This window comes from Myodes glareolus, chromosome 7, assembly GCF_982192425.1.
Source record: "Myodes glareolus chromosome 7, mMyoGla1.1, whole genome shotgun sequence".
NCBI lineage: Eukaryota > Metazoa > Chordata > Mammalia > Rodentia > Cricetidae > Myodes > Myodes glareolus.
The window spans coordinates 57,386,030-57,407,346 of NC_142032.1; the positions used below are offsets into that span (position 1 = coordinate 57,386,030).

The following is a 21,317-nucleotide window of genomic DNA, read 5'->3' on the forward strand; positions in this document are numbered from 1 at the left end:
TTGCTATTGAGGTCAGGGAGTAAGACCCACAGCTCTGACCTATGTCCCAAGAGCTGGTGGAGGGTGGCTCCAGAGCCCCATTCCACACAGAAATGTAGGTCCAGAGCACAGAGGATGCTTCTCTGTCTCCCAGGAGTGGAGGTTTCTGGTTCTACTGGACTGCTGTCCCTCTGCTGCACCCAGGACAAAGGTCATAGCACTGAGAGTGGCAAGGACTCTGCCAAGCAACACAGCAACTCAAGGTTCTTTAGGCCCAGGCTTCTTTCTACTGCTCACTACTCTACAGTGGCTCTTGTTTTCCTGGCTAACCCTTTTTCCTTTATCCTTTTAAGTCTCCCCCATTCAAGATTGTCCTGAAACCTGTTCCCTAGAGCTGGTGCTTGAGAGAAAACAGGCATGTACTCATTTCCCCAGTGTCTCCCCCGCCCTAAGGTTGGCTGCGACGTGGCTGCCTCCCTGTAGAGTGCCTCTCACCTCTCACCTCCAGCCTGTGCAGAAGCTGGCACTAGGGAGGTGAGGGTGTAGATAGAATTTAGATCTTGGAGTCCAGAAAGGATGCAGCCTAGGCCCACTGACTTGTTCTCCCCCAAAATCAGGTGCCAGGACCCTGAGAACACTGGGCAGACAGGCTACAGGCATCCATTATCCTGAGATCTAGGAACTAACTTTCTTTCTTTCTTTCTCCCCCCCCCCCTTTTTTTTAAGTAAAACAGATTTGGCCTAGATCTCATAGGAATTTGAGAGACCCCCACCCACACTGCCCTGGGTTGGAGACAGCACTAGGGATGGTGTAGACTGTCATGATCTAGTGTGGAGGGCAAGGGAAGGCCACTTTTATTGAGCAAATTTCCCAGGACCTGCGAATTAGGTCTTCCCCCTACCCCCAGAGGTAGAACCCCTAAACCACCTCCCCCAGGTCCCAAGGCCACCTGCTGTACACCTGTAGTCTCCCACAGGAGCAACCCCTTATTTGGCAAGAGATGAGAATATGAGCAACTGCCTGTCCATAAGGAAAGGACAAATGACCGAAGGGAATGGGCCACTGCAGATAGTGTGTGCTGTCCCATGGGACAGGACCTCAAGGGCCTGGCCTTCCTGCTCTCAGGTACCGGCTGGCCTGGGCCTGCCCTGGCTGCACAGCTTCTGTCGGGAAGTTTGGGGTAGGGTTGGCCAGGCTGCCACTCTGAAGCAAGATCACTCGATCTCTAGGATGAGGTCATCGCCTTCCAGTGTCATGTCCTTGGTCACGTGAACCTTGCGGATAGTGCCGTCCATGGGTGAAGTCACCACAGTCTCCATCTTCATCGCACTGAGCACACAGAGGGGTTGACCCTTAACCACCTTGGCTCCTGCTGCCACCTTGATGTCTATGACCTTCCCAGGCATAGGGGCCCCGATTTGGCCCTTCACATCCTTCAGAGCCTTGGGATGGAAGTGCATCTCCTGCAAACAAGATAGAGATGACATGAGACACCAAGTCAGGCCCAGCCCTGCCACCTGGCTGGCCCTGAGGGTACTGTACCTTCATTGCCTGGGTGTCCTTAACCAGAATGGACCGAAGTTGCCCATTGAGTTCAAAGAAAACTTGCCTCTGGCCAGCCCGGTTCAGGTCACTCACTGCCAGGGCTTTGATGTGCAGTGTCTTGCCCCGTTCCAGTTCCACCTGCAGAAAAGGTAGATCAAATTTTGAGAGAGAGTCAGGAGAGCAGGCCCTGGGTTCTGACAAGGGAAGTTTCTGCTCTAAAGTCCACAAGGCTGTGAGAACCAAGTCTGGGCTGTCTGGCGGGGCTTCTGTAGTACTTGGGGCTGAGTGTGGACAAACACAAGAACCACTGACCTCAAACTCCTCTGCAATTTTGGGTCCTTGAAGAAAGAGGCGGGTATTGAGGCTATCCAGGGGACCAAAGGTGGCCGTGAAGTCTTTGAACTGGGCAAAGACATCAGGGTACATAGCTGCAGAGAGAACATCCTCTGGGGTCACCTCCTCCCCATGCCGCTCAATCAGGTCCTTCTCCAGCTCCTGCAGGTTCAGGGGAGGGAGGGAGGCTCCAGGCCGCCCCTCTACTCTTGGCAGGTCCTTTAGCACCTGAGGAGCAAAGCAGAGGGTGAGGGTCAGGCCAGGTTCTTGTACTCGGTCCCTGTCTCACATCCTAAGGCATCATCCCTACCTTAGAGCGGAAGGGCTCAGGGAAACCCCCGTGGGGGATCCCAATGTAGCCCTGCAGGAACTCCACAACAGAGCGGGGGAAGGACAGCTCTTCTGCCTGAGCTTCAGCCTCTGCCCGGCTTAATCCATTCTGCACCATGAATTGGGCCAGGTCCCCCACAATCTTGGAGGATGGTGTCACCTGAAGAGAAAAGATCTCTAATAATAACAATGCTAGGCACAGAGGCAGGAGTGTAGTGTGCAGGGCCATTAGATAAGAGCCTAGCTCACCTTGATGAGGTCCCCCAGCATCTGGTTAGCCTCCACATAGGCCTTCTTGACCTCCTTGAACTTGGAGCCAAGCCCCATGCTGTGGGCCTGGAAGTGTAGGTTGGTGTATTGGCCCCCCGGGATCTCATTCTCATACACATCTGAGTTGCCAGACTTCATGGTAGCCGTGCAATCAAAGGCTGCATACAGCCCCCGAGCCCCTTCCCAGTACTCGCTGTAGTCAAACACACGCTCCAGGGGTACCTCTGCAGGGAAGCTAGAGTTAGGAGAGCGTGGCAGGGGCTCCTTCCAGGACTCAGGGCTAGCCCATTCAAATTTGGGTGGGAGCAGAGTGGGGCATCTGGATTCTGTGTCCCAGACTCTGCTGGGGTGATTTGCGACTACAGCTTTGAGAGGGGCGTGGCCACGGGCTCTTCCATCCTACCTGTGTCCAGAGGAGTCCCTTTGGTACATGCCACCAGAGCCCCCATGCTGGGCTGTGATGTCATTCCAGACATGGAGTCTGCTGCCACATCCACAACATCAGCCCCAGCTTGTGCACAAGCCAGCATGGCCGCCACGCCTGCCCCTGAGGTGTCATGGGTGTGGATGTGCAGCGGGAGGTCAGGGAATCGGTCCCGGAGGGAGCTGACCAGCATGGTGCAGGCCGCAGGCTTCAGTAGCCCTGCCATGTCCTAAATAGTGAAGAGGAGAAAGAAACACGGTGAGGAGGGATGGGATGTGTTTCTGTGCTGCAGGCCATGGTGGGGAGGGTAGGGAGGGCGAGAGAAAGAGATAGGCAAGCAGCCCTGGCACCTTAATGCACAGGATGTGGGTGCCAGCTCGCACCAGTTCTTCAGCTAAGCCCATGTAGTACTCCAGCGAGTATTTAGTGCGGCTGGGGTCAGCCACATCCCCGGTGTACGAGATGGCAGCCTCCACCACGCCTCCAGCACTGCCTGCTGCTTCCATGCCCAGCAGCATGTTTGGCAAGTAGTTGAGGGAGTCAAAGATTCTGAAGACGTCCATACCATTCTCTTTGGCCACCTCACAGAACCTGGCAGGTGAGAAAATAGGTGAATCCTTCCTGCACTTCCTTTTCTAGCTCCTAGCCCCCAGGGGATGGAGTCTGGCCTGGCAGGAGTAGGGGCTTCAAAGTGTAAACAAGGCCTTTTCCAGGCCAGCCTGGGCCAGGAGGGGTGACTATCACTGGCAGAACTGTCCAGCCTGAGCCTGGAGGGTTAGTGAGATTCTTGGCAAAGGCGTTGTGGCCTGGGTTCCAACCCAGTTCCACACTGTGATTCCTGGGACAAGTCATCGCCCTCAGTGTTTGCTGCCATGGAGACCCAGAAGCCCTGCCTGCTATGCCTCTGCAATTTTGTGTTTGGTCCCCATAGGGCGTAGTCAAAGACACTTTGGAGCCTACTGCTGTGTGGTCCCAGCCGACCCAGGCTTACTTGAAGACCACATTGTCAGGGTAATTGGTGTAGCCCACGGCATTGGCCCCCCGCAGGAGCATCTGGAACGGGATGTTGGGGATGAGCTCCCGAAGCTCCTGCAGCCGCCTCCAGGGGCATTCATATAAGAAGCGCATGGCAACATCGAATGTGGCTCCTGGACAGGAACAGAGAGACTAGTCACTCCACATGTCACAAGGACCCTCCAATGGCCCCTCTCTCCCAGCCCCCCAGCCTCTCCCTCCACTGAGGCTCAGGGATGCTCAGGCTCATCTGAGATCCTGCAAGCATTGATGAGCTCCCCTCTGCCCTCAAGCTACCCAGGACAGGGCCTACACCCCAGCCCTGCAGCCTCAAGCACTGGGCTTTTCCAGCAGGAGCCGGCTGCTGTCTCTGTCCCTAGTGTCCTGGCCTTTTGAGTTGGGCACTCCATTCCTGCTAGCACTGTCCAACATCCCAGCCCGCCTCCAGCTACCTCCCCAGTTCTCCATGCTGAAGAGCCTGTTGAAGCTGTGGGCAACATAGGGCGCAATCTTTTTGAGATCATGTGTGCGCACTCGAGTGGCCAGCAGTGACTGGTGGGCATCCCGGAAGGTTGTGTCCATCAGCAGCAGCCCCTGGTGATTCCGCACAGCTCGGGCAAAGCCCTCTGGCCCCTCTCGCAGAAGGATGTCTCTGAAGCCAGCTGGGGGTGGACCTAGAGCAGACAAGAACACCAATGCCTATCCTGTAGGTAGCAATCAGCCATTACCCCTTGGGTTGGTAAAAAAGGATCTCACCTACCTATAGGCACTGCAGGAACAACGGGGTCCACGGGGCTGGGATTGGCCTTGACAGGGATTGGAGTGGTGGGGCCATTCACCATGACATGTCCTGGGGAGGAAGGGGCAGTATGTCAAGGACAGCTGTGAGTAGGTAGGCTCGTGATGGAGACTCTCCCCAGAACACCCAGGCCTCTTAGGTTCAGGCAGCAAAAACCTATTAAGGGCCACATGAAGGTACAGGATCTTAACAAGGGCGGGGCTGTGGAGTGGGAGACAAAGAACAGTCAGGAGGGAGAAGGGTGGGCAGACCGAGGTAATGTAGCAGCTTCTGGGCTCGGTTCTGTGCAGGCCGCAGCTGGAAGAGCTCAGGGTTTTCATCAATGAACTGGGTGTCCACAGTGCCTGCTAGGAACTGCTGGTTGTTGAGCACGTTCTGCAGGAAGGGAATGTTGGTCTGCAAGACAAAGGCAGAGGGGTCACTGTGCAGCAGAGGGAGGGAAGAGGCGACCTTGGAGCACTGCTGCTCCAAATCTCACCATCAGTCAGGCAATCCCTGGGGCTGCCAGGGGCTAGATGCACACCCTCCACCTTTGCTCACCCAGAACATATGCCAGTGCCACCCCTCTTGGGTCTACAAACTAAAATCTAACACCTCCCCCATGCCCTACTACTACGGCATCAACTCTTCCTAATTCCAACAGCATCTTGCAGCGTCTTGCTAACAGTTCCCATCTTGACTCTCCTCCCTGACCTCCTCATCCTCCGTGGAATGGCAGCTAGCATCTCCACATCCCTCATGGAGCCCCGCATCCTGTGCTCCCCAGCTATCTGGTAGATGAAGGCCTTGCCTTATACCCTGGCTTCCCCATTCACCTGTCCCATGACAAAGCCTGAACTTTTTTTATATTTATTTTTCTGTGCATTGGTGTTTTGCCTGCACTTATGTCTATGTGAGGGTATCAGATCTTGGAGTTACAGACAGTTGTGAACTCCCATGTGGGTGCTGGGAATTGAACCCGGGTCCTCTGGAAGAGCAGTCAATGCTCTTAACCACTGAGCCATCTCTCTAGCCCCCAAACCCTGAACTCTTAATCCCATCTGCTCAGTCCACCTGAGCTGCTTCAACACTGCCACCTTTGCCCACCTTTGGACAAGTTGGGGTGCCTTGCCCACCAGCAATAGGGATCAGAGCAGCTGACGCCCCCCAAGGCTGCACAGGAGATGGATGAAGAGCCTCCCACCACCACGGATTCCTTCCCTTCACTACTACTAGACTACCACCATCGCCTCTACTGAAAGCTCCATAGTGGTAGGAACAGAGCCAGAAACCACCTGGCTCCCAGCACAGGGCAACACACGACAGATGTTAGAACTCGTGTATGTTTGAAGTGAAAGAAACTCTTTAGGGGAAGAAAAAGTATCTGACACCGCCTCACATCACAGCTGATCAGACTAAAGATCCAAATTGTTTTGCTAAAGTTGCGGTGTCCCAGCAACAATTCAGGCAGTGGATTCCAGCGGCAAGAACTTAAGCCCCTCAAGCTGCGCGGTTTCCGGTTTCCTACTCCCTTAGGTGTGAATAATACAGGCAATTAACAGCCCAGGGTCTCCACCAGAAGCTTGCTCAAGGCGGCGCAAGACTAGAATCCAGCATCTCCCTGCATTCCTGCGAGCCCGGCGCTCCTGAGACTCAGGTATGGAGGGAGGGGAATAGGATGAAGGGACCCAGGTAGCCTAGGGGCAAGGAGACGCCCCCGTAGGTGGTGACAACTTCAGTGCCAACTAGGTGAACCACTCCTGACGGTGGAGACAAACAAGAACCGCGATACTCAACCTGGTTCTGAGTCCTCAGCACTCTCACCCAAGCCCGGGCTCTGAGGCCACTTCACATCCTTGGCCGTTCGGGCCATACTTCTTAAGAAGACCCGCGGGAGTGGGGCGGGGGGGGGGGGAGGCGGAGCAGCGACGCGGAGAGGACCACTGACGCACAGCTTCAAACGGCGTGCCACCGCCAGCTTGCTGGGAAACCGCGCAGCGCAGACCAATCGGGCTGGAGGCGGAGGCCGGTTGGCTGGGGAGCGCCGGGCAGGGCGGGAGGGGGACCAAGCCGAGGAGGGAGGGGCGCGGTGGGGCGGGGCGCGACGCCGGTTTCGTGGCCGAGCCCTCAGGCCCCACCCGCAGAAGCCCTGCTGGGGGCGCCACCCGAGCCCCCAGGGCCCGGGCCTTTGGGGGGGGATCCTTCACGTGACTCGGTGATGCAGAACGGTTGTGACCTTCAGTGTGTGTCTGTGAACGCGAGGGTCCCAGCAACTGTGCGGGTTTGCGCCCGGCCCTGCCCGTGGGTGCGGGGACGTGTGGGTGTGTGGGCATATGTGGGCGTGTTGGGGAGGGTGCCCAGAGACATGTGACAAAGACCCGTCTCCGGGAGATGGTGAAGGGGCCTGCGAGCTGGCGCTTTGTCTGGTTGTCTGCAGAGCCGCGGCGCCTGCCTGAGCGGTGCAAGATGCTTGGGCGCCAGGGTGGCCGGGGGCGCGCGCCCGTGCCAGGGTGAGTGCGCTGCGGCAGCGCTGAGGGGCAGCGCGGCGGGCCTGGCCGAGCCTCGGGCGTGACTGGGTGCCACCCGTGGGCGCTGCAGTGGCCGCGTGTCCCCGTGACCTCGGGAGTCGGGCTAGGGCCCGGGTGGATCCCCGTGCCCCTCCCGGTCCGCCCTCCACGTGCGTGTCCGCGGCGCGCGTGTCCGCCCGCGCGCACCCGCCTGCCTGTCGCCGCCGCCGCGAACGGCACGGAGAAAAGGTGTCGGGAGCCGAGAGAGCCGGGGCCGAGGGCCCGAGCGCCATGGGCCGGAGGGCGCGCGGCTGGCGGGCTGGGCCTCCCCCCGGCGAGAGAGCGGCCTGGAGTCGGCAGAGGCCGGCTGGGCCCGCGGGGAGGCCGGCCCGCGCCCCCTGAGCGACGGACACCAGGTGAGCCCCCCTCCCCCGTCCGGGCAGGGTACAGCGGGTGGCCGGCCGGGGGAAGAGCCACAGTCCACGCCAGGGATTTGGGGTGGGGGGGAACGACGCAGTCCTCAGCCACGAAGGGGAAGGCGCGAAGGGGGGAGGGGGCTGGCCATTCCGAGGATGCCTGAAGGAAGTTCCGGGACCCTCCCTGCTATTGGCCCTCCTCCACTTCCTGCCTCATGCCTCACCTTGTCTCTGGTACCTGGACTCTCTTCAACTGCTTGGGAAATGTGACCTTTACTCTGGGGGGGCCTGAGCCAGCAGCCCCAGCCATCTTTTCTCCCTGGGGTCCTCCTTGAGCCTCTTACCCAACCCTTCCCAGCCCAGACTCTGGAAACTGGTTCCTGGGACCGTGCCCTAGGCACAAGTGGGCACTTGCCTTAACCCCACCTGTGCCTGGGGCTGTGACCCTTTCCCACAGGGCGCTCACCATGGCCCCGCCGCTCCTATTGCTGCTGCTGGCCAGTGGAGCTGCCGCTTGCCCGCTGCCCTGCGTGTGCCAGAACCTGTCGGAGTCGCTCAGCACCCTTTGTGCCCACCGAGGCCTGCTGTTTGTGCCACCCAACGTGGACCGGCGCACAGTTGAACTGCGCCTGGCTGACAACTTCATCCAGGCCTTGGGACCACCTGACTTCCGCAACATGACAGGGCTGGTGGACTTAACATTGTCTCGAAATGCCATCACCCGCATCGGGGCCCGCTCCTTTGGGGACCTGGAGAGCCTGCGCTCATTGCACCTGGATGGCAACAGGCTGGTGGAGCTGGGCAGCAGCAGCCTTCGGGGACCTGTCAACCTGCAGCACCTCATTCTCAGTGGCAATCAGCTAGGCCGCATTGCGCCAGGGGCCTTTGATGACTTCCTCGACAGCCTGGAGGACCTGGATGTGTCCTATAACAATCTCCGGCAGGTTCCCTGGGCTGGCATAGGTGCCATGCCTGCCCTGCATACCCTTAACCTGGACCATAACCTCATCGATGCACTACCCCCAGGTGTCTTTGCCCAGCTTAGCCAACTCTCCCGCCTTGACCTCACCTCCAACCGCCTGGCTACCCTGGCGCCTGATCCACTCTTCTCCCGCGGTCGGGACGCCGAGGCCTCCCCTTCCCCCCTCGTGCTGAGCTTCAGTGGGAACCCACTGCACTGCAACTGTGAGCTGCTGTGGCTGCGGCGGCTGGCCCGGCCTGATGACCTGGAAACCTGCGCTTCTCCACCAACCCTGGCAGGCCGCTACTTCTGGGCAGTGCCAGAGGGAGAGTTCTCCTGTGAGCCTCCACTGATTGCCCGCCACACACAGCGCCTGTGGGTGCTAGAGGGCCAGCGAGCCACTCTACGGTGCAGGGCCCTTGGTGATCCTGTGCCCACCATGCACTGGGTTGGCCCTGATGACCGGCTGGTTGGCAATTCCTCTCGAGCCTGGGCTTTCCCCAACGGGACCCTAGAGATTGGGGTGACAGGCGCAGGAGATGCAGGAGCCTATACTTGCATCGCCACTAACCCTGCTGGTGAGGCCACAGCCCGAGTAGAGCTCCGGGTGTTGGCCTTGCCCCATGGTGGAAACACCAGTGCTGAGGGAGGCCGTCCAGGGCCCTCGGACATTGCTGCTTCTGCTAGAACTGCTGCCGAAGGCGAGGGGACTTTAGAGTCTGAGCCAGTCGTGCAAGTGACGGAGGTGACTGCCACCTCTGGCCTGGTGAGCTGGGGCCCAGGGCGGCCAGCTGACCCAGTGTGGATGTTCCAAATCCAGTACAACAGCAGCGAGGATGAGACCCTCATCTACCGGTGAGGACGGGCCTGCACACGCCCTTCAGCCTGCTTTGTTCCCAGTGCCCCCTGCTGACCCTCTGTCCCCAAGTCCTGCCTGTTTCCCCTCCAGGCCTGTGCCTGCTCCTTCTCTACTTCTAAACTCTTGGAGCATGGCTGGGCCTGCTGCCTGGAGCAGAGAAAGGGGGCAGCTGCTGATAAGGGGTCTCAGGTGTGCTGTGTATGCACCAGCCTTCCTAACCATCAGTAATAGCAGTTTGGGTATCTGCTGAAGCACCTGCCCCCCACCCTAGGGTATTTCAGTCTCTGCTTGGTGCTACCCTGTCCCAACTCCTATTGCCTGAGGCCTATTCAGTGCACACACCCGTCTGTGCCCTGACACAGATGCTTGTCGTCACCTCTGCCTTCCTGAGGGAGCACAGGCCTGTGTTGACAGTCTTACAGGCCTGAGGGGCTGTCTAGGGAAAACATGAAAGATGGGAAAGGGGGCTGTACCCCACCCTGGGGCTCTGACCACCTGCCCTTGCCTGCAGGATCGTGCCAGCCTCCAGCCACCACTTCCTGCTGAAGCACCTGGTTCCTGGTGCTGACTACGACCTCTGCCTGCTGGCCCTGTCACCTGCTGCTGGGCCTTCCGACCTCACAGCCACCAGACTGCTGGGCTGTGCCCACTTCTCTACGCTACCAGCCACACCCCTGTGCCATGCCCTACAGGCCCATGTATTGGGCGGGACCCTGACTGTGGCAGTGGGGGGGGTCCTAGTGGCTGCCTTACTGGTCTTTACTGTGGCCTTGCTGGTTCGGGGCCGGGGAGCTGGGAATGGCCGCCTCCCACTCAAACTCAGCCATGTCCAATCCCAGACCAATGGTGGCACCAGCCCCATGCCCAAGAGCCACCCACCACGGAGCCCTCCACCCCGTCCCCAGCGCAGCTGTTCACTGGACCTGGGAGACACTGGTGGGTGCTACGGGTATGCTAGGCGCCTGGGAGGAGCCTGGGCCCGGCGGAGCCACTCTGTACATGGGGGGCTGCTGGGAGCTGGGTGCCGGGGTGTGGGGGGCAGTACAGAGCGGCTGGAGGAGAGTGTGGTGTGACAGGAAGGGCAGCCTCTCGTGCCCTGAGGAAGGAGCAGTGCCACTGTTGGGCCCAGGTGGCAGCACCCAGCCTGGGTGGGCAGCACGGCCCTGGGCCCCATTCTGCTTTTTATCCTCAGTACCTCAGGCTCCTCAAGTACTTGGTGGGACAGCAAGCCCTTTCCTTGGTTTTGGCCTCCAGACTAAAGGGACAGGTCCCACCAACAGGTGCTCAGAGCCACCAAGGCAGGGGCTGCAGCCACCAAGAGGGAGTCTTGTTTCTATTTATAATAAAATTGTTGGGGACACTTTGGTGTAGGTCTTTGCTCTCATTCTGCTTGGTTCCTGGGAGAGAGGGAGGGAAGGAGGGAGACTGTTAGAGGCACACAGCCTAGTCCAGGTGTCACGGCTAAAGCTGCCAGGCCCAGCAGAGATGGAAGCCCAGGGCAGTAGTCAAAAACTGCCATCTGCTAACCCTGCCTGAAGGCAGGTATGAGCACAGGACTGACAGGAAGGTCCTGTGTGAGATAGCCCACCCGGCTGCTGTAATATTCACAGCTGTGTGCTGGGTGGGTTGGTGCCTGGCTGGGCCCCACCACACCCGTGGATGCGTCCTGCATGGGTGGGCACCTGTGCTTAATGAAAGTGCAGTAGACACTGGCATCCCAGACTTGCCATGCAGCCCGAGAGCATTCTACCGTGTGTCCACGGTGTGCAGCCAAGCTTACACACACCCAGTCTCCTGGCACCAAAACAACCTGGGCAGGACCTAGAGAAATGCTAGTTTAAGGCCCTTGAGGGAAATAAGCGAGAGATGGGAGACATAGAAGAGGGCGAACATAAGGTAGGGTGTAGGCAGGAAGGGACAGACACAGGCCCCAGATTCTGTTGTTGTTCCTGTGGTCATGGACACTGCTGTCCCTATTCTCACCCTTGGAAGAGCATGCTGGGATCTTGATCCCACTGGGATATAGGACAGGTGTATGAGGTTGTGTGACTCAGGGTACCTGGCTTAACAGGTAGAGAAAATAAGCAGAGGTATCAGGGCAAAACCTCAAACCTGGGGACAGCCCAATGTGTACCCCAAGACCCTTCTCATCCCTGGTTAGCCACAGGAGAGACAGGCCCCAGAGCATGAGGCAGTGGATCCAGGATGTAGGGAGCTGACTTTACAGCATACCTCTGCCCTCAGGGTGACAGGGACTTCAACAGAGCCTGTGAGCTTTGAACAGCAGAATGCAGACCCTAGCATCTAGAAAGCACTGACCCCTCTCAAGGTGGGCTGTGGGAGACAGGCTGCTCTACCCCACCCCACAGGACAGGCTCAAAACATCTCTTCTCTCCACAAGATTTTCCAAAAGGTCTTTGAGCCCACTGTCACTGACAGGACCTATAGACAGTGAGAAAAATGACTGGCCACCACAGGGACAACACTGTCACAGTGGGCCCACGAGCCACCAAGCTTGAACAGCAATCGAGGGCTGCAAGAGGTCACAAATAATAGGGGGAGGCCAGCACCCAGGACTGCCCACATGACCAGAGCACCCAATGGAGCTTCTAGAAGAGGAGGGATGGAATTCAATAGGGGCTGGGGGTCTAAGCCCATGCCCAGGGGTGCCCCACAGGATAGGTGAGCAGGTGCTGGCTTCAAAGGACAGAATAACATTTCTCAGCTATGGATTTGTCTCTAGCTGCAGAAATTAGTTACAAAGGGCTGGAGAGATGGCTCAGAGGTTAAGAGCATTGCCTGTTCTTCCAGAGGTCCTGAGTTCAATTCCCAGCAACCACATGGTGGCTCAAACCATCTGTAAAGGGGTCTGGTGCCCTCTTCTGGCCTGCAGGCATACACACAGGCAGAATATTGTACACATAGTAAATAAATAAATACTAAAAAAAAAAAAGAAAGAAAGAAATTAGTTACAAATAGAGCCCACAAGGAGGTAATGGGCACTTCGAGGCCCTTGGTGTCAGGCAGCCACTGTGGCCAGAGCCCTGTCCCTTGTTATATGTTTCTTGGCTACTGTGAAGCATCTGTCACTCCAGATGCCAGGCCAGGAGAGCTGGGAACTGGCAGAGGGTCTGACCTCATCTGTCAGGGCCAGAGCTCTTGCTCAGGGATCCAGGCTTAGACTGAGACCCAGCAGAGTCCTGGCACCAGCAGTCTGAGAAGAGCTAGAAGAGATTACTGTGCCACTGAGGCTAAGAGCCCCTCAGTAAAGCAAGGCGAGGACAAGACAGGCAGCACCCCTGCCCCTTGTTAGCACATGACCACATGGACCCACTGTGGGCAAAGGCAGCGGAAGGCACCTCTCACCTTTACACCTCGGACACGGAACTCAGCCAGGGCTCTGCTCATCTTGGTGGCAGCTGTGGGGTGATCTTTGCCGTGGGCGATGACTTTGACAAGCAGAGAGTCATAGTGGGGTGATATGACAGCCCCCTGGAAGGCAGAGGCATTGTCCAGGCGGATGCCCATGCCCTCACCACTCCGGAAAACCTGTCGCCAGAAGGAAAACCAAGTCAGCGGCTGGGATGAAAATTGGGGAGTAAACGGCTCCCAGCATGACCTCTGGAGGGCTGAGTTCAAGGGTACCCAGACAGTCCGTCCCTGATCAGTCAAGTTCCTACTTCTGCCAGTACACTCAGACCACAGACTTTCTGAGTCCTATGAATTCATTCTTGTGCTGCAACAAGGAGGGGATAGGGGAGGAAATGCCTGGCAAGGCTCCTAGTTCATGCAGAGCCCAGTCAGCAGCCTAGGTGGGGAGGGGTCAGATCCCACAGACCTTCTACCTCCTGCCCGGCCTCACCCTCCCTTCTTGCAGACCCATTCTGTGACCACCATCATTCCAGGAGCAGCAAGCAATAAGCACTATCAGTTTCTCACTGGGGATGAAGCAGCTAAAGCAGACCCTGACAAAACAGCCCTAGGACAGACAGAAGCACACAAACCATAGGGTCACAAGCAAGACAAGGAGACAGGCAGACTGACCAAGGAAGGCTTTGGTTGGTTTGTTTTCCTTCCAGGTTTTGAAATACCACTCTGTAGCTCAGGCCAGCTTGAATTTACAATGTAGCCTAGGCTGGCCTTGAACTCTTGACTCTTCTGCCTCTGCCTGCAGAGTGCTGAAGTCACAGGTGTGTACCACCACACTCAGGCTTTTTGTTTTGTTTTGTTGAGATGGGGTTTCTCTGTGTAGCTTTGGAGCCTGTCCTGAAACTCACTCTAGACCAGGCTGGCCTCAAACTCAAAGAGTGCTGGGATTAAAGGTGTGCGCCATTACCACCTGGCTGTTTTGTTTTTGTTGGCATTTTTTTTTTTGTTTTGCTTTGTTTTTAATGAGAGAGGAAGGGGAAGAACTTAGTATCTACTCACACTCTTGCTTCCTGAAGGAGAGGGTGGGAGAGAGCCGAGAAGAAGGAAGGAGACAGGGAGATGGCACACCCAGCTCATCCAGGAAACACGAGAGGCAAGTAGAGGGGAAATGTTGACAAGGATGGGGTTGGGCTAGCTGGGGCACCTATATTTGCACACACAGGTGAGTGCTCAGGATAGGCATTGGGCAGGTGAGGGAGCTGAGGTTCACAGAGAATTCAAGGGAGAGGAGGCCAGGGGGACTGGCCTGGGAACACCCTCAGCATCACCCTTCGGCTGCTAAGGGCACAAGCTGTGTTCAATAAAGAAGAACTTCATGCAATATTTAAGGATGGACACTCAGCTGTGTGCAGGAACCACCAACTAAAAATACCTTGTGGTGACCGACTCTAAAGTCAGGCCCTGGCCACGGAGGTTGAGAGAAACAGTATAGCCCAGGAGCCAGCTTCTGAGCCCCAGGCCATCAGCTGCCCCTTTCCACCAGGGCTACAAGGCAGCACCAATCCAAGGCTGCCCTACCTAGGGACTCAGAAAGGAACGCTGGTGGTCATCTATGGGGACCCTGGGGCTCTCAATGTCATCATAACTGACCTAGCACCCCGTCCCGGCCATATTACTCAATCATGCTACTTTTGGACATTTCTGTAGTTCTGGAGTCTGGTTCATGCTCATCACTGCTGCACCTGTACCCTGGACACCAGTGCCAGCCCTGAGTACCTCTGATGTCCTGCATCCCCTGACCAGTAGGCAGTGCTGCCAACATGCATGGGGAGGGAGCAGGCTGGAGCCACAGATAAGGAATGCAAGGGACAGGCAACTTAGCCCAAAGGCACCAACCCTGATGAGGACAACAGGCAGAGAGCTGAGGTAAACTCAGTCCCTCAGTGCTGCCCTCTGAAGAACTCTTGCTTATGTCCAAGGGGCCACCTTCTGTTTGACTCGTGCTACCACAGAGACCACAATCCTCTGCTCCCCACAAGGTCTTGCCTTGCCAGTCACTGCTCACCCCTAACAAAAGGCAGGGTAGAGACCAGCAGGGCACCAGGAACAAAGCTTCACATATGGGAGCCCACAACTGTCCCTAGCTGGTCTGCCCCGATTCCCAGGTGATCTGTTGGTTTTCTGCTAGCTTTCTGTGGAATGCCCTTTCCATACTCTAGGACAGTACTGGGCTCCCATGTTCTCTAAGCAGCTGCACCTGGACTCCTGGGTGACAACCTGGACACCATGGAGAGGCTGTGAAGAATCTCGGCCCAGGCTGGAGCTGGTGTCAACTTTTGATACGTCACCTACCTCAATGCGCCCAGTGTCGGGCTGGAAGCTGCGTGCAGGGTCCTCCGTGGTGACTCGACACTGAATGGCACAGCCATTGATGCGGATGTTCTCCTGCCGCAGGCCCAGGTCAGGCAGGCTCCGGCCCTCAGACACGTGAATCTGAGCATGGACCAGGTCCACGCTGCAAATGAGAAGGACACCAACAAAGGAAGATAATGAGGTGAAGCAGGGAGGAGGGGGTTCTATGACCCACACAAGCCAATGCTGCTGCACCCTCCTCTTAGCCCAAGCAGCCTAGGGTCCACTGCTTGGTGGTCCTACAGCCTGCCCTGCTTGCCCCAAGGGCACTGGGAGAAAACAGTTCCCTAAGAAGACAGATATCTACCTGCCTTCAACCCTCCTGAGGGCCTCTTCCAGTAGCCTGTCCTCTGCCTTCCCTTGCCCTAAGGTTTGTAAACTCCTGCTTGCTTTGTGACACCAAGTATAGGCCGAGGTCACAGTCACAGTGGACACCCACTCCGGGAGCATGGGGTTTACACTGTGAATGCAGAGAGGGCAGGCTGCAAAATCAGAATCCCAAGGCCAGGGATGTTGGTAGGTCTGTGATCTCAGCAATGATGGGTAGAGGCAGGAAGATTAGAAATCCAAGGTTACCCTTGGCTACCTAACAAACTCGAGACCAGTGTGGGTCTCAGGAGATCCCATTTTAAAATAAATAAATAAATAAAAGCACAACAGAACGAAAAGCAAAACAAACAAAACTAGGGAACTACATTAGTTGGAGGCCTGCAAAGATAGACATGATCAGGACACTGTTCCCCAGGCACATGCAGAGCAGAAGGTTCTCCATATTTGCATGGTTGTGTGAACTTAGCCTGAGCAACAGCCACTCTTAAGAATGGTATCAAATCAAGGCGAAAGTTGTTAACACAGACCCTCCAGGTTTAATGTATTATTTCTGGGGCTCATGGCCAGTACTCTAGTGGTAGATTGTTCTCTGTCCTCCATGTCACTGATGAAAGCAGAGTAGCAATGATGGTCACCATGGCACCGTCTCTGCAGGCCACTGACCCTGCTTGCATGCTAGGTCTCCATGGTGGTACTCTCCCATCAGAGGATTTGAGGGTTAGAGTAGCCACGGCTAGCACAGCCTACACATGACTCACACCTGGGCAAGCAAATATTTGGCAGAGCAGCACCAAGGCATAGATCAGGGAACATGGCTGGAGCATCGCTGTCACTCCAGCTCTGACCCTAGGGAGCTAGGAGTCTGTGGGCTTCTGGATATGTAGTAGGCAAAGGCAGCCAATGGGCAGCATCAGCATTAGTCTTGGGTGGGGCCAAGGAGAAAATTGGATCAAGAATGTTCCATGGCACGGTGGACTAGTCTGATGCCAAGGATTAATTCTTAAATGGCTCAAAATATGTATCTGGGAATAATGAAAGCTATTTTCACAGTTTATAAAAATAAGTAGATTTTCTAAGTCTGTAACCAAACTTGTGGGAGAATACTCTGATACAAATTGTCTAGGAAGCCATGGCTCACATTTAGACAGATGTTAATAGATCCTGAACCACAGAAGCCAGAACAGTACACTGTCCAACAGAAAGCAAGATAACAGAATTATTACATGTACAGATGGTGGAACAGTTTACGGCCACTAAAAGTACTCATGAAGAAAAATGATCCTGGAGATGTCTTCAACAAAATAGCAATTGTTTTGTTATTGTAATTTTGTTTTGTTTTGTTTTGAAATATAGTCTCCTCTACATAGCCCTGGCTGTCCTGGGAATCATGATATAGACCAGGTTAAAGGAGAATAAAAATTCTAGAGACTGGAGATAGGCTCAGCAGCTAAGAACACTGGCTGCTCTTGCTGAGGAAAAGGGTTTGGTTCCCAGCACCCACATGGTAGCTCACAACCCTCTGTAGCTTTGGTTCTGGGGGATCAGACACACTCTTCTGGTCTCTGTAGGCATATTGCACACTCATGGTGAACATACATACATGTAGGTGAACACTTATACATATAAAAATAAAATATGTAAATCTTTTTTTAATCATCTAAGGAGCTAGAGAGATGACTCAGCAGTTAAGCGAACTGGCTGCTCTTCCCAGGGCCCGAGCTGAATTCCCAGCATGCACATGACGTTCACAACTCTCAGTAATTCCAATGCTGAAGGATCTATACCCTCTTCGGGACTCCATGGGCACTGCACACACACGGTACACAGACACACTGAGGCACACATTCATACATAAAGTAAAAATAAATCTCAAAAATTTAAGTATGTATAAATATCTAACTGGCATACAACCATATAATAAACAAAGATGGAAAAAAAAAGTACCTAAAGACTTTGCCTAGGCATAAGGAATGTCACAAAACTGGGGGCAAGGCTGGAGAAACTGAGCCCACTATATGGATTTGTGTAATTTTCTTAAATTCTTTGAGCGTTGGTTCATTCATCTGAAAAATGGGGTCATGATTCCCTTAGTACAGACAGGCCCCCCATGGAGTACCTGGCAGCACCTGGCATTCTCACTGTGAGGGGTGGGTAAGCCCTGAATTTTTATTTTGTGTTAGGTTTTTTGTTTTTTTTTTTTTTTTTTACAATAACCATGTAAAACCCTCATAAGAATTCTTTCAGTGAAGTCCCTAAGTCCACTAAAGTGACAACAAGCGAGCCTTGGCTGCTCCTCCAGGAGCCCCTTTCCCACCCTGCCCGCCCTGTGCCCTGTGCTCACTCTGTGATCTCCTCAGTGACTGTGTGCTCCACCTGCAGGCGGGAATTGACCTCGATGAAGTAGTGTTTGCCATGCTTGTCCACCAGGAACTCCACGGTACCCGCGTTCTCATATCCCACCTGCAGGGTTGGCCGATAAGAAGAGGTTCCCAAGATCAGAGCTGAGCTTCCCAAGCCTGCCCACCACACAGGTTCTGGAACAGAACAGCTGGTGGCAATCCAGCCACCTACCACGGCCAGCACCCAGGACCCAGCATATACCTCCACCCCGCAAGGATCCACTGGGAGCTACTAAAGCGGCCACACCCGGAAAGTCTGGGTGCAGACATTCCCTGACCCACTCTAGACCTTCACTGTTGCTTTTGAAGTTGCTCCTCCCTCAGACCTGCAGCCTCCCAGCCCACTTCTCCCCTACAGAAGGGTTTTTAGGAAGTTTTCTCCTGTACTGCTCTGCAGTCATCTCTGACCAGTGTCCTCACTCTGGCCATCGCCTCAAGTGATGCCACTTGAGAACTAGCAATGGTGATGCTAACTTGGACTGCAAACCTACTTCCATTCTACTTCTGGTCCTTCCAGAATAACACATCCACTCCCTAGAGTCTAAGCTGGTATGGTTAATGGCACTGGCAAAACAACAACAACAACAAAAAAAAAAAAAAAAAAAAAAAAACAGAGCAAGGCTAAGGTCCTCACCCTGCTCCTCTGAGGCAACCCCAGCTCTACCAGAACTCACAGCGCCTCTGCTCACATTGCTGAGCCTTGTCCCAGAACCACTCTGTTCCCACTGTCCTAAGCCCTAGATGCCATAGGACTTAACCCGGGGCAGTCCAAGGGGGTATGTGTAGGTGGTACCCTGGTGCTATGGGCCGATGTTCCCAGGACAGACTATGGACACAGCTCCCACCTCCATATTCAGAACCCACTCTCCCAGCTGAGCAGAGACACCTTGGTGAGGGAGCGGGTTGTGCTGCAGCAAAGGTTAGGAGCCGGTAATGAGGACATGCCATAACTGCCAGAATCTGAGGACTCTCATTCTCTTTCCAGTGACCAGAGCTGGTCCCACAGAAAAGCTTGTCTGTATAGCAAGAACAGAAGGAATGGCCAGTACACCTTCCCTTGGGGCCAAACGCCTCTACTATCACTGAGGATGATAAGCACTGCTTATCTCAAGATATCTCAAGAGGATATCTGCACCCTTCTCCTCCCTGCAGGGCCTTCCTCTTTCCTTCAACAGGGAATGCCTGTACCCCTAAGCAATGAGAAAATATGGGCAGAGGTATCAAGAAAGTTTGCAAAAATGGGCTCATAACCCCAGGAGCATGTCCTCACCTGTTTGGCAAGTTTGACAGAGTCACTGGTGAGGCGTGAGCGCAGTTGGGGGTCCAGATGGGCAGCAGGAGCAATCTCTACCACCTTCTGATGTCGCCGCTGGATGGAGCAGTCACGCTCATACAAGTGCAGGATGTTCCCATACTGGTCCCCTGAGCATACAAGAAACTGAATTCAGCCTTTCCTAGAATCCAAGTGCCTCCTCCTACAAGCTACCTGCTTTGCCCCAGGGCCCCTTTCCAGGGGGTGATCCCTGGGGAGGCTGTCCCAAAGGAGGAGATCTAGGCTCCTCCTATTCACACAACCCCCACTCACCCAGGATCTGCACCTCAATGTGCCGTGGCTTCTCAATGAACTTCTCCACAAACAGTGCCCCGTTCCCAAAGGCTGCCAAGGCCTCAGAGTAGGCTCGGGTGTAATTCTCCTCCAGCTCCTAAAAGGGCAGGCAAGGCCAAGCAGATATGGGACCACCTCTGCACACTTCCCAGAGCCCACTGCAAGGGGACGCCTGCCTGGCACCCAGCCCTCAGCATACGTGCTACCATGCTCACCTCATAGCTGTGCACAACCCTCATGCCACGGCCCCCACCTCCATAGGCAGCCTTGAAGATAATAGGGAAGCCATAGGTGTTGGAGAACTCGTGAGCCTCATGCAGGGAGTTGATAGGAGCATCAGTGCCAGGGACCACTGGGACACCTGTTGGGAGGGTATGAGGGGTCTCTGTAGCAGACTACATCTCTACTACACCTTGTCAGAGAAGCACACTCTCACACTGGCCCTTGTCTACTAGCCCAGGAGGAGATGAGTGTTACCTGCAGCGATGGCAATGGCCCGGGCCTCCACTTTGTCTCCCATCTTGCGGACTACCTCTGGACTTGGCCCAATAAACCGGACTCCAGCATCCTGGCAGGCCTGAGCAAAGTCTGCTCTCTCTGAGAGGAATCCATAGCCCGGGTGCACAGCATCAACACCATTCTCCTGTAAGTGGCAGAAGAAACACCTGTGTGCCTTTGTCTTTGTCCTTTGCCTGCTGTCCTGGACTGCACCTCAACCCCTACACATCCTGCTGGTAGATGTGGGTACAGAGATGTGGGAATCTCGCGCAGCGTCAGGAGACCCTGGCATCTCCTAGGCCAAGATGATTCTACCTTGGCCACTTTGATGATATCTGGGATGTGCAGATAGGCCTGCACAGGTGCCAGGCCACGACCAATAAGGTAGGCTTCATCAGCTTTCTGTCGATGCATCTGGCCTGTGTCCTGCTCCGAGTAGACGGCCACTGTGCGGATGCCCAGCTCTGTGCAGGCACGAAACACTCGGATGGCAATCTCACCTAGGAGAAGCAGGGCAAGCAGTTAAGACTCCTGGGTCCAGAGAGAAACACAAAGGAGACAGGCAGCACAGAGTGATGAGGAGGAGACCAGGCTAGGCTGACCCCAACCCCTGAGTACTGGTAGTGCTCACCTCTGTTGGCCACCATGACTTTCTTAATGGGCTTGTACTCCAGGCGCCGTACATTTGGGGAGGCAACAGGGGCAGTGGAGGAGCGGCGGACACCCAGGAGCCTCAGGCCCCCTCGAACTGTTTGGAACTTCAGCATCTAAGGAAAGGCAATCAGAGTCCAGGTTAGAGCAGGCTAGGCACTGAGCACCCCAAATCCCGAAAGAGAGAGGAATCTCAACCCTCAAGAGACCACAAAAAAAGACAGTGCCAACTCTAATTCCATTTGTGGTGGAGCTCTGAGGCAAGCAAAGTCAACCCAGTGGAGCTCAGCTCAGCTCAACAGCCTCCTACTCAGTACAGTGTTTACATTTCAGAGGCTACAACAGAGTGGCCTATGCAGGCCTAGTGTGCATCTCTATGCTCTGTAGGCTCACTACTCTCATTCTCCACCAACATCCAGTATGGGCTTTCTCCATGTGTTAATCCTGTCAGCCTGCTCTCGCAGGAGCTAGCCTTGGCTCCCAGCTAAAACACAGCTTTCTTCAAACAGAAGCCTGGACCTTCCTTCTACTGGGAGATATCAAGTAAAATATTTATGATAACCACAAAAAGCAAGTCAAGAGGCTGGTCACAGAGACACATGCCTTGGGATTCCACTGACAATAGGTCCGAGGAT

At 55.3% G+C, this 21,317-nt stretch overlaps 2 protein-coding genes across 6 annotated transcripts in view; one reads left to right on the forward strand and one right to left on the reverse strand.

Annotated features, from left to right (window-relative positions):
- Positions 1-806: 806 nt before the first annotated feature.
- The window catches only part of Pc (pyruvate carboxylase), a 98,160-nt gene continuing 77,649 nt past the window's right edge, over positions 807-21,317 (reverse strand). For all 4 annotated transcript variants that reach the window (XM_048458321.3, XM_048458322.3, XM_048458319.3 and 1 more), the window contains 20 exons: positions 20,663-20,798; positions 20,347-20,531; positions 20,011-20,176; positions 19,749-19,894; positions 19,513-19,630; positions 19,198-19,349; positions 17,870-17,988; positions 15,139-15,301; positions 12,784-12,966; positions 4,947-5,091; positions 4,657-4,746; positions 4,349-4,570; positions 3,874-4,030; positions 3,233-3,473; positions 2,862-3,111; positions 2,438-2,682; positions 2,169-2,348; positions 1,838-2,086; positions 1,523-1,663; positions 807-1,443 (listed from right to left, as the gene is read on the reverse strand). In XM_048458321.3, the coding sequence (XP_048314278.1) occupies positions 1,195-1,443; positions 1,523-1,663; positions 1,838-2,086; positions 2,169-2,348; positions 2,438-2,682; positions 2,862-3,111; positions 3,233-3,473; positions 3,874-4,030; positions 4,349-4,570; positions 4,657-4,746; positions 4,947-5,091; positions 12,784-12,966; positions 15,139-15,301; positions 17,870-17,988; positions 19,198-19,349; positions 19,513-19,630; positions 19,749-19,894; positions 20,011-20,176; positions 20,347-20,531; positions 20,663-20,798 (3,537 nt within the window). In that variant the 3' untranslated portion in view covers positions 807-1,194. The remainder of the gene's footprint in view (positions 1,444-1,522; positions 1,664-1,837; positions 2,087-2,168; positions 2,349-2,437; positions 2,683-2,861; positions 3,112-3,232; positions 3,474-3,873; positions 4,031-4,348; positions 4,571-4,656; positions 4,747-4,946; positions 5,092-12,783; positions 12,967-15,138; positions 15,302-17,869; positions 17,989-19,197; positions 19,350-19,512; positions 19,631-19,748; positions 19,895-20,010; positions 20,177-20,346; positions 20,532-20,662; positions 20,799-21,317) is intronic.
- On the forward strand, positions 6,775-10,777 carry Lrfn4 (leucine rich repeat and fibronectin type III domain containing 4). 2 transcript variants are annotated; one of them, XM_085693491.2, is made up of 3 exons: positions 6,775-7,597; positions 8,055-9,413; positions 9,929-10,777. In XM_085693491.2, exons 2-3 carry the CDS (start codon positions 8,065-8,067, stop codon positions 10,488-10,490), a joined length of 1,911 nt encoding a protein of 636 aa, XP_085549617.1. In that variant the 5' UTR covers positions 6,775-7,597; positions 8,055-8,064; the 3' UTR covers positions 10,491-10,777. The 2 variants fall into 2 exon arrangements, with proteins under 2 accessions (XP_085549617.1, XP_087764352.1); XM_087908226.1 differs by lacking the exon at positions 6,775-7,597 and having other exon boundaries at positions 7,677-9,413.

Coding starts and splice junctions, on each gene's coding strand:
- Lrfn4 (XM_085693491.2), top strand. CDS start 8,065: ATGGCCCCGCCGCTCCTATTGCTGCTGCTGGCCAGTGGAGCTGCCGCT. Junction 9,414..9,928: donor GATGAGACCCTCATCTACCG/GTGAGGACGGGC, acceptor CCTTGCCTGCAG/GATCGTGCCAGCCTCCAGCC.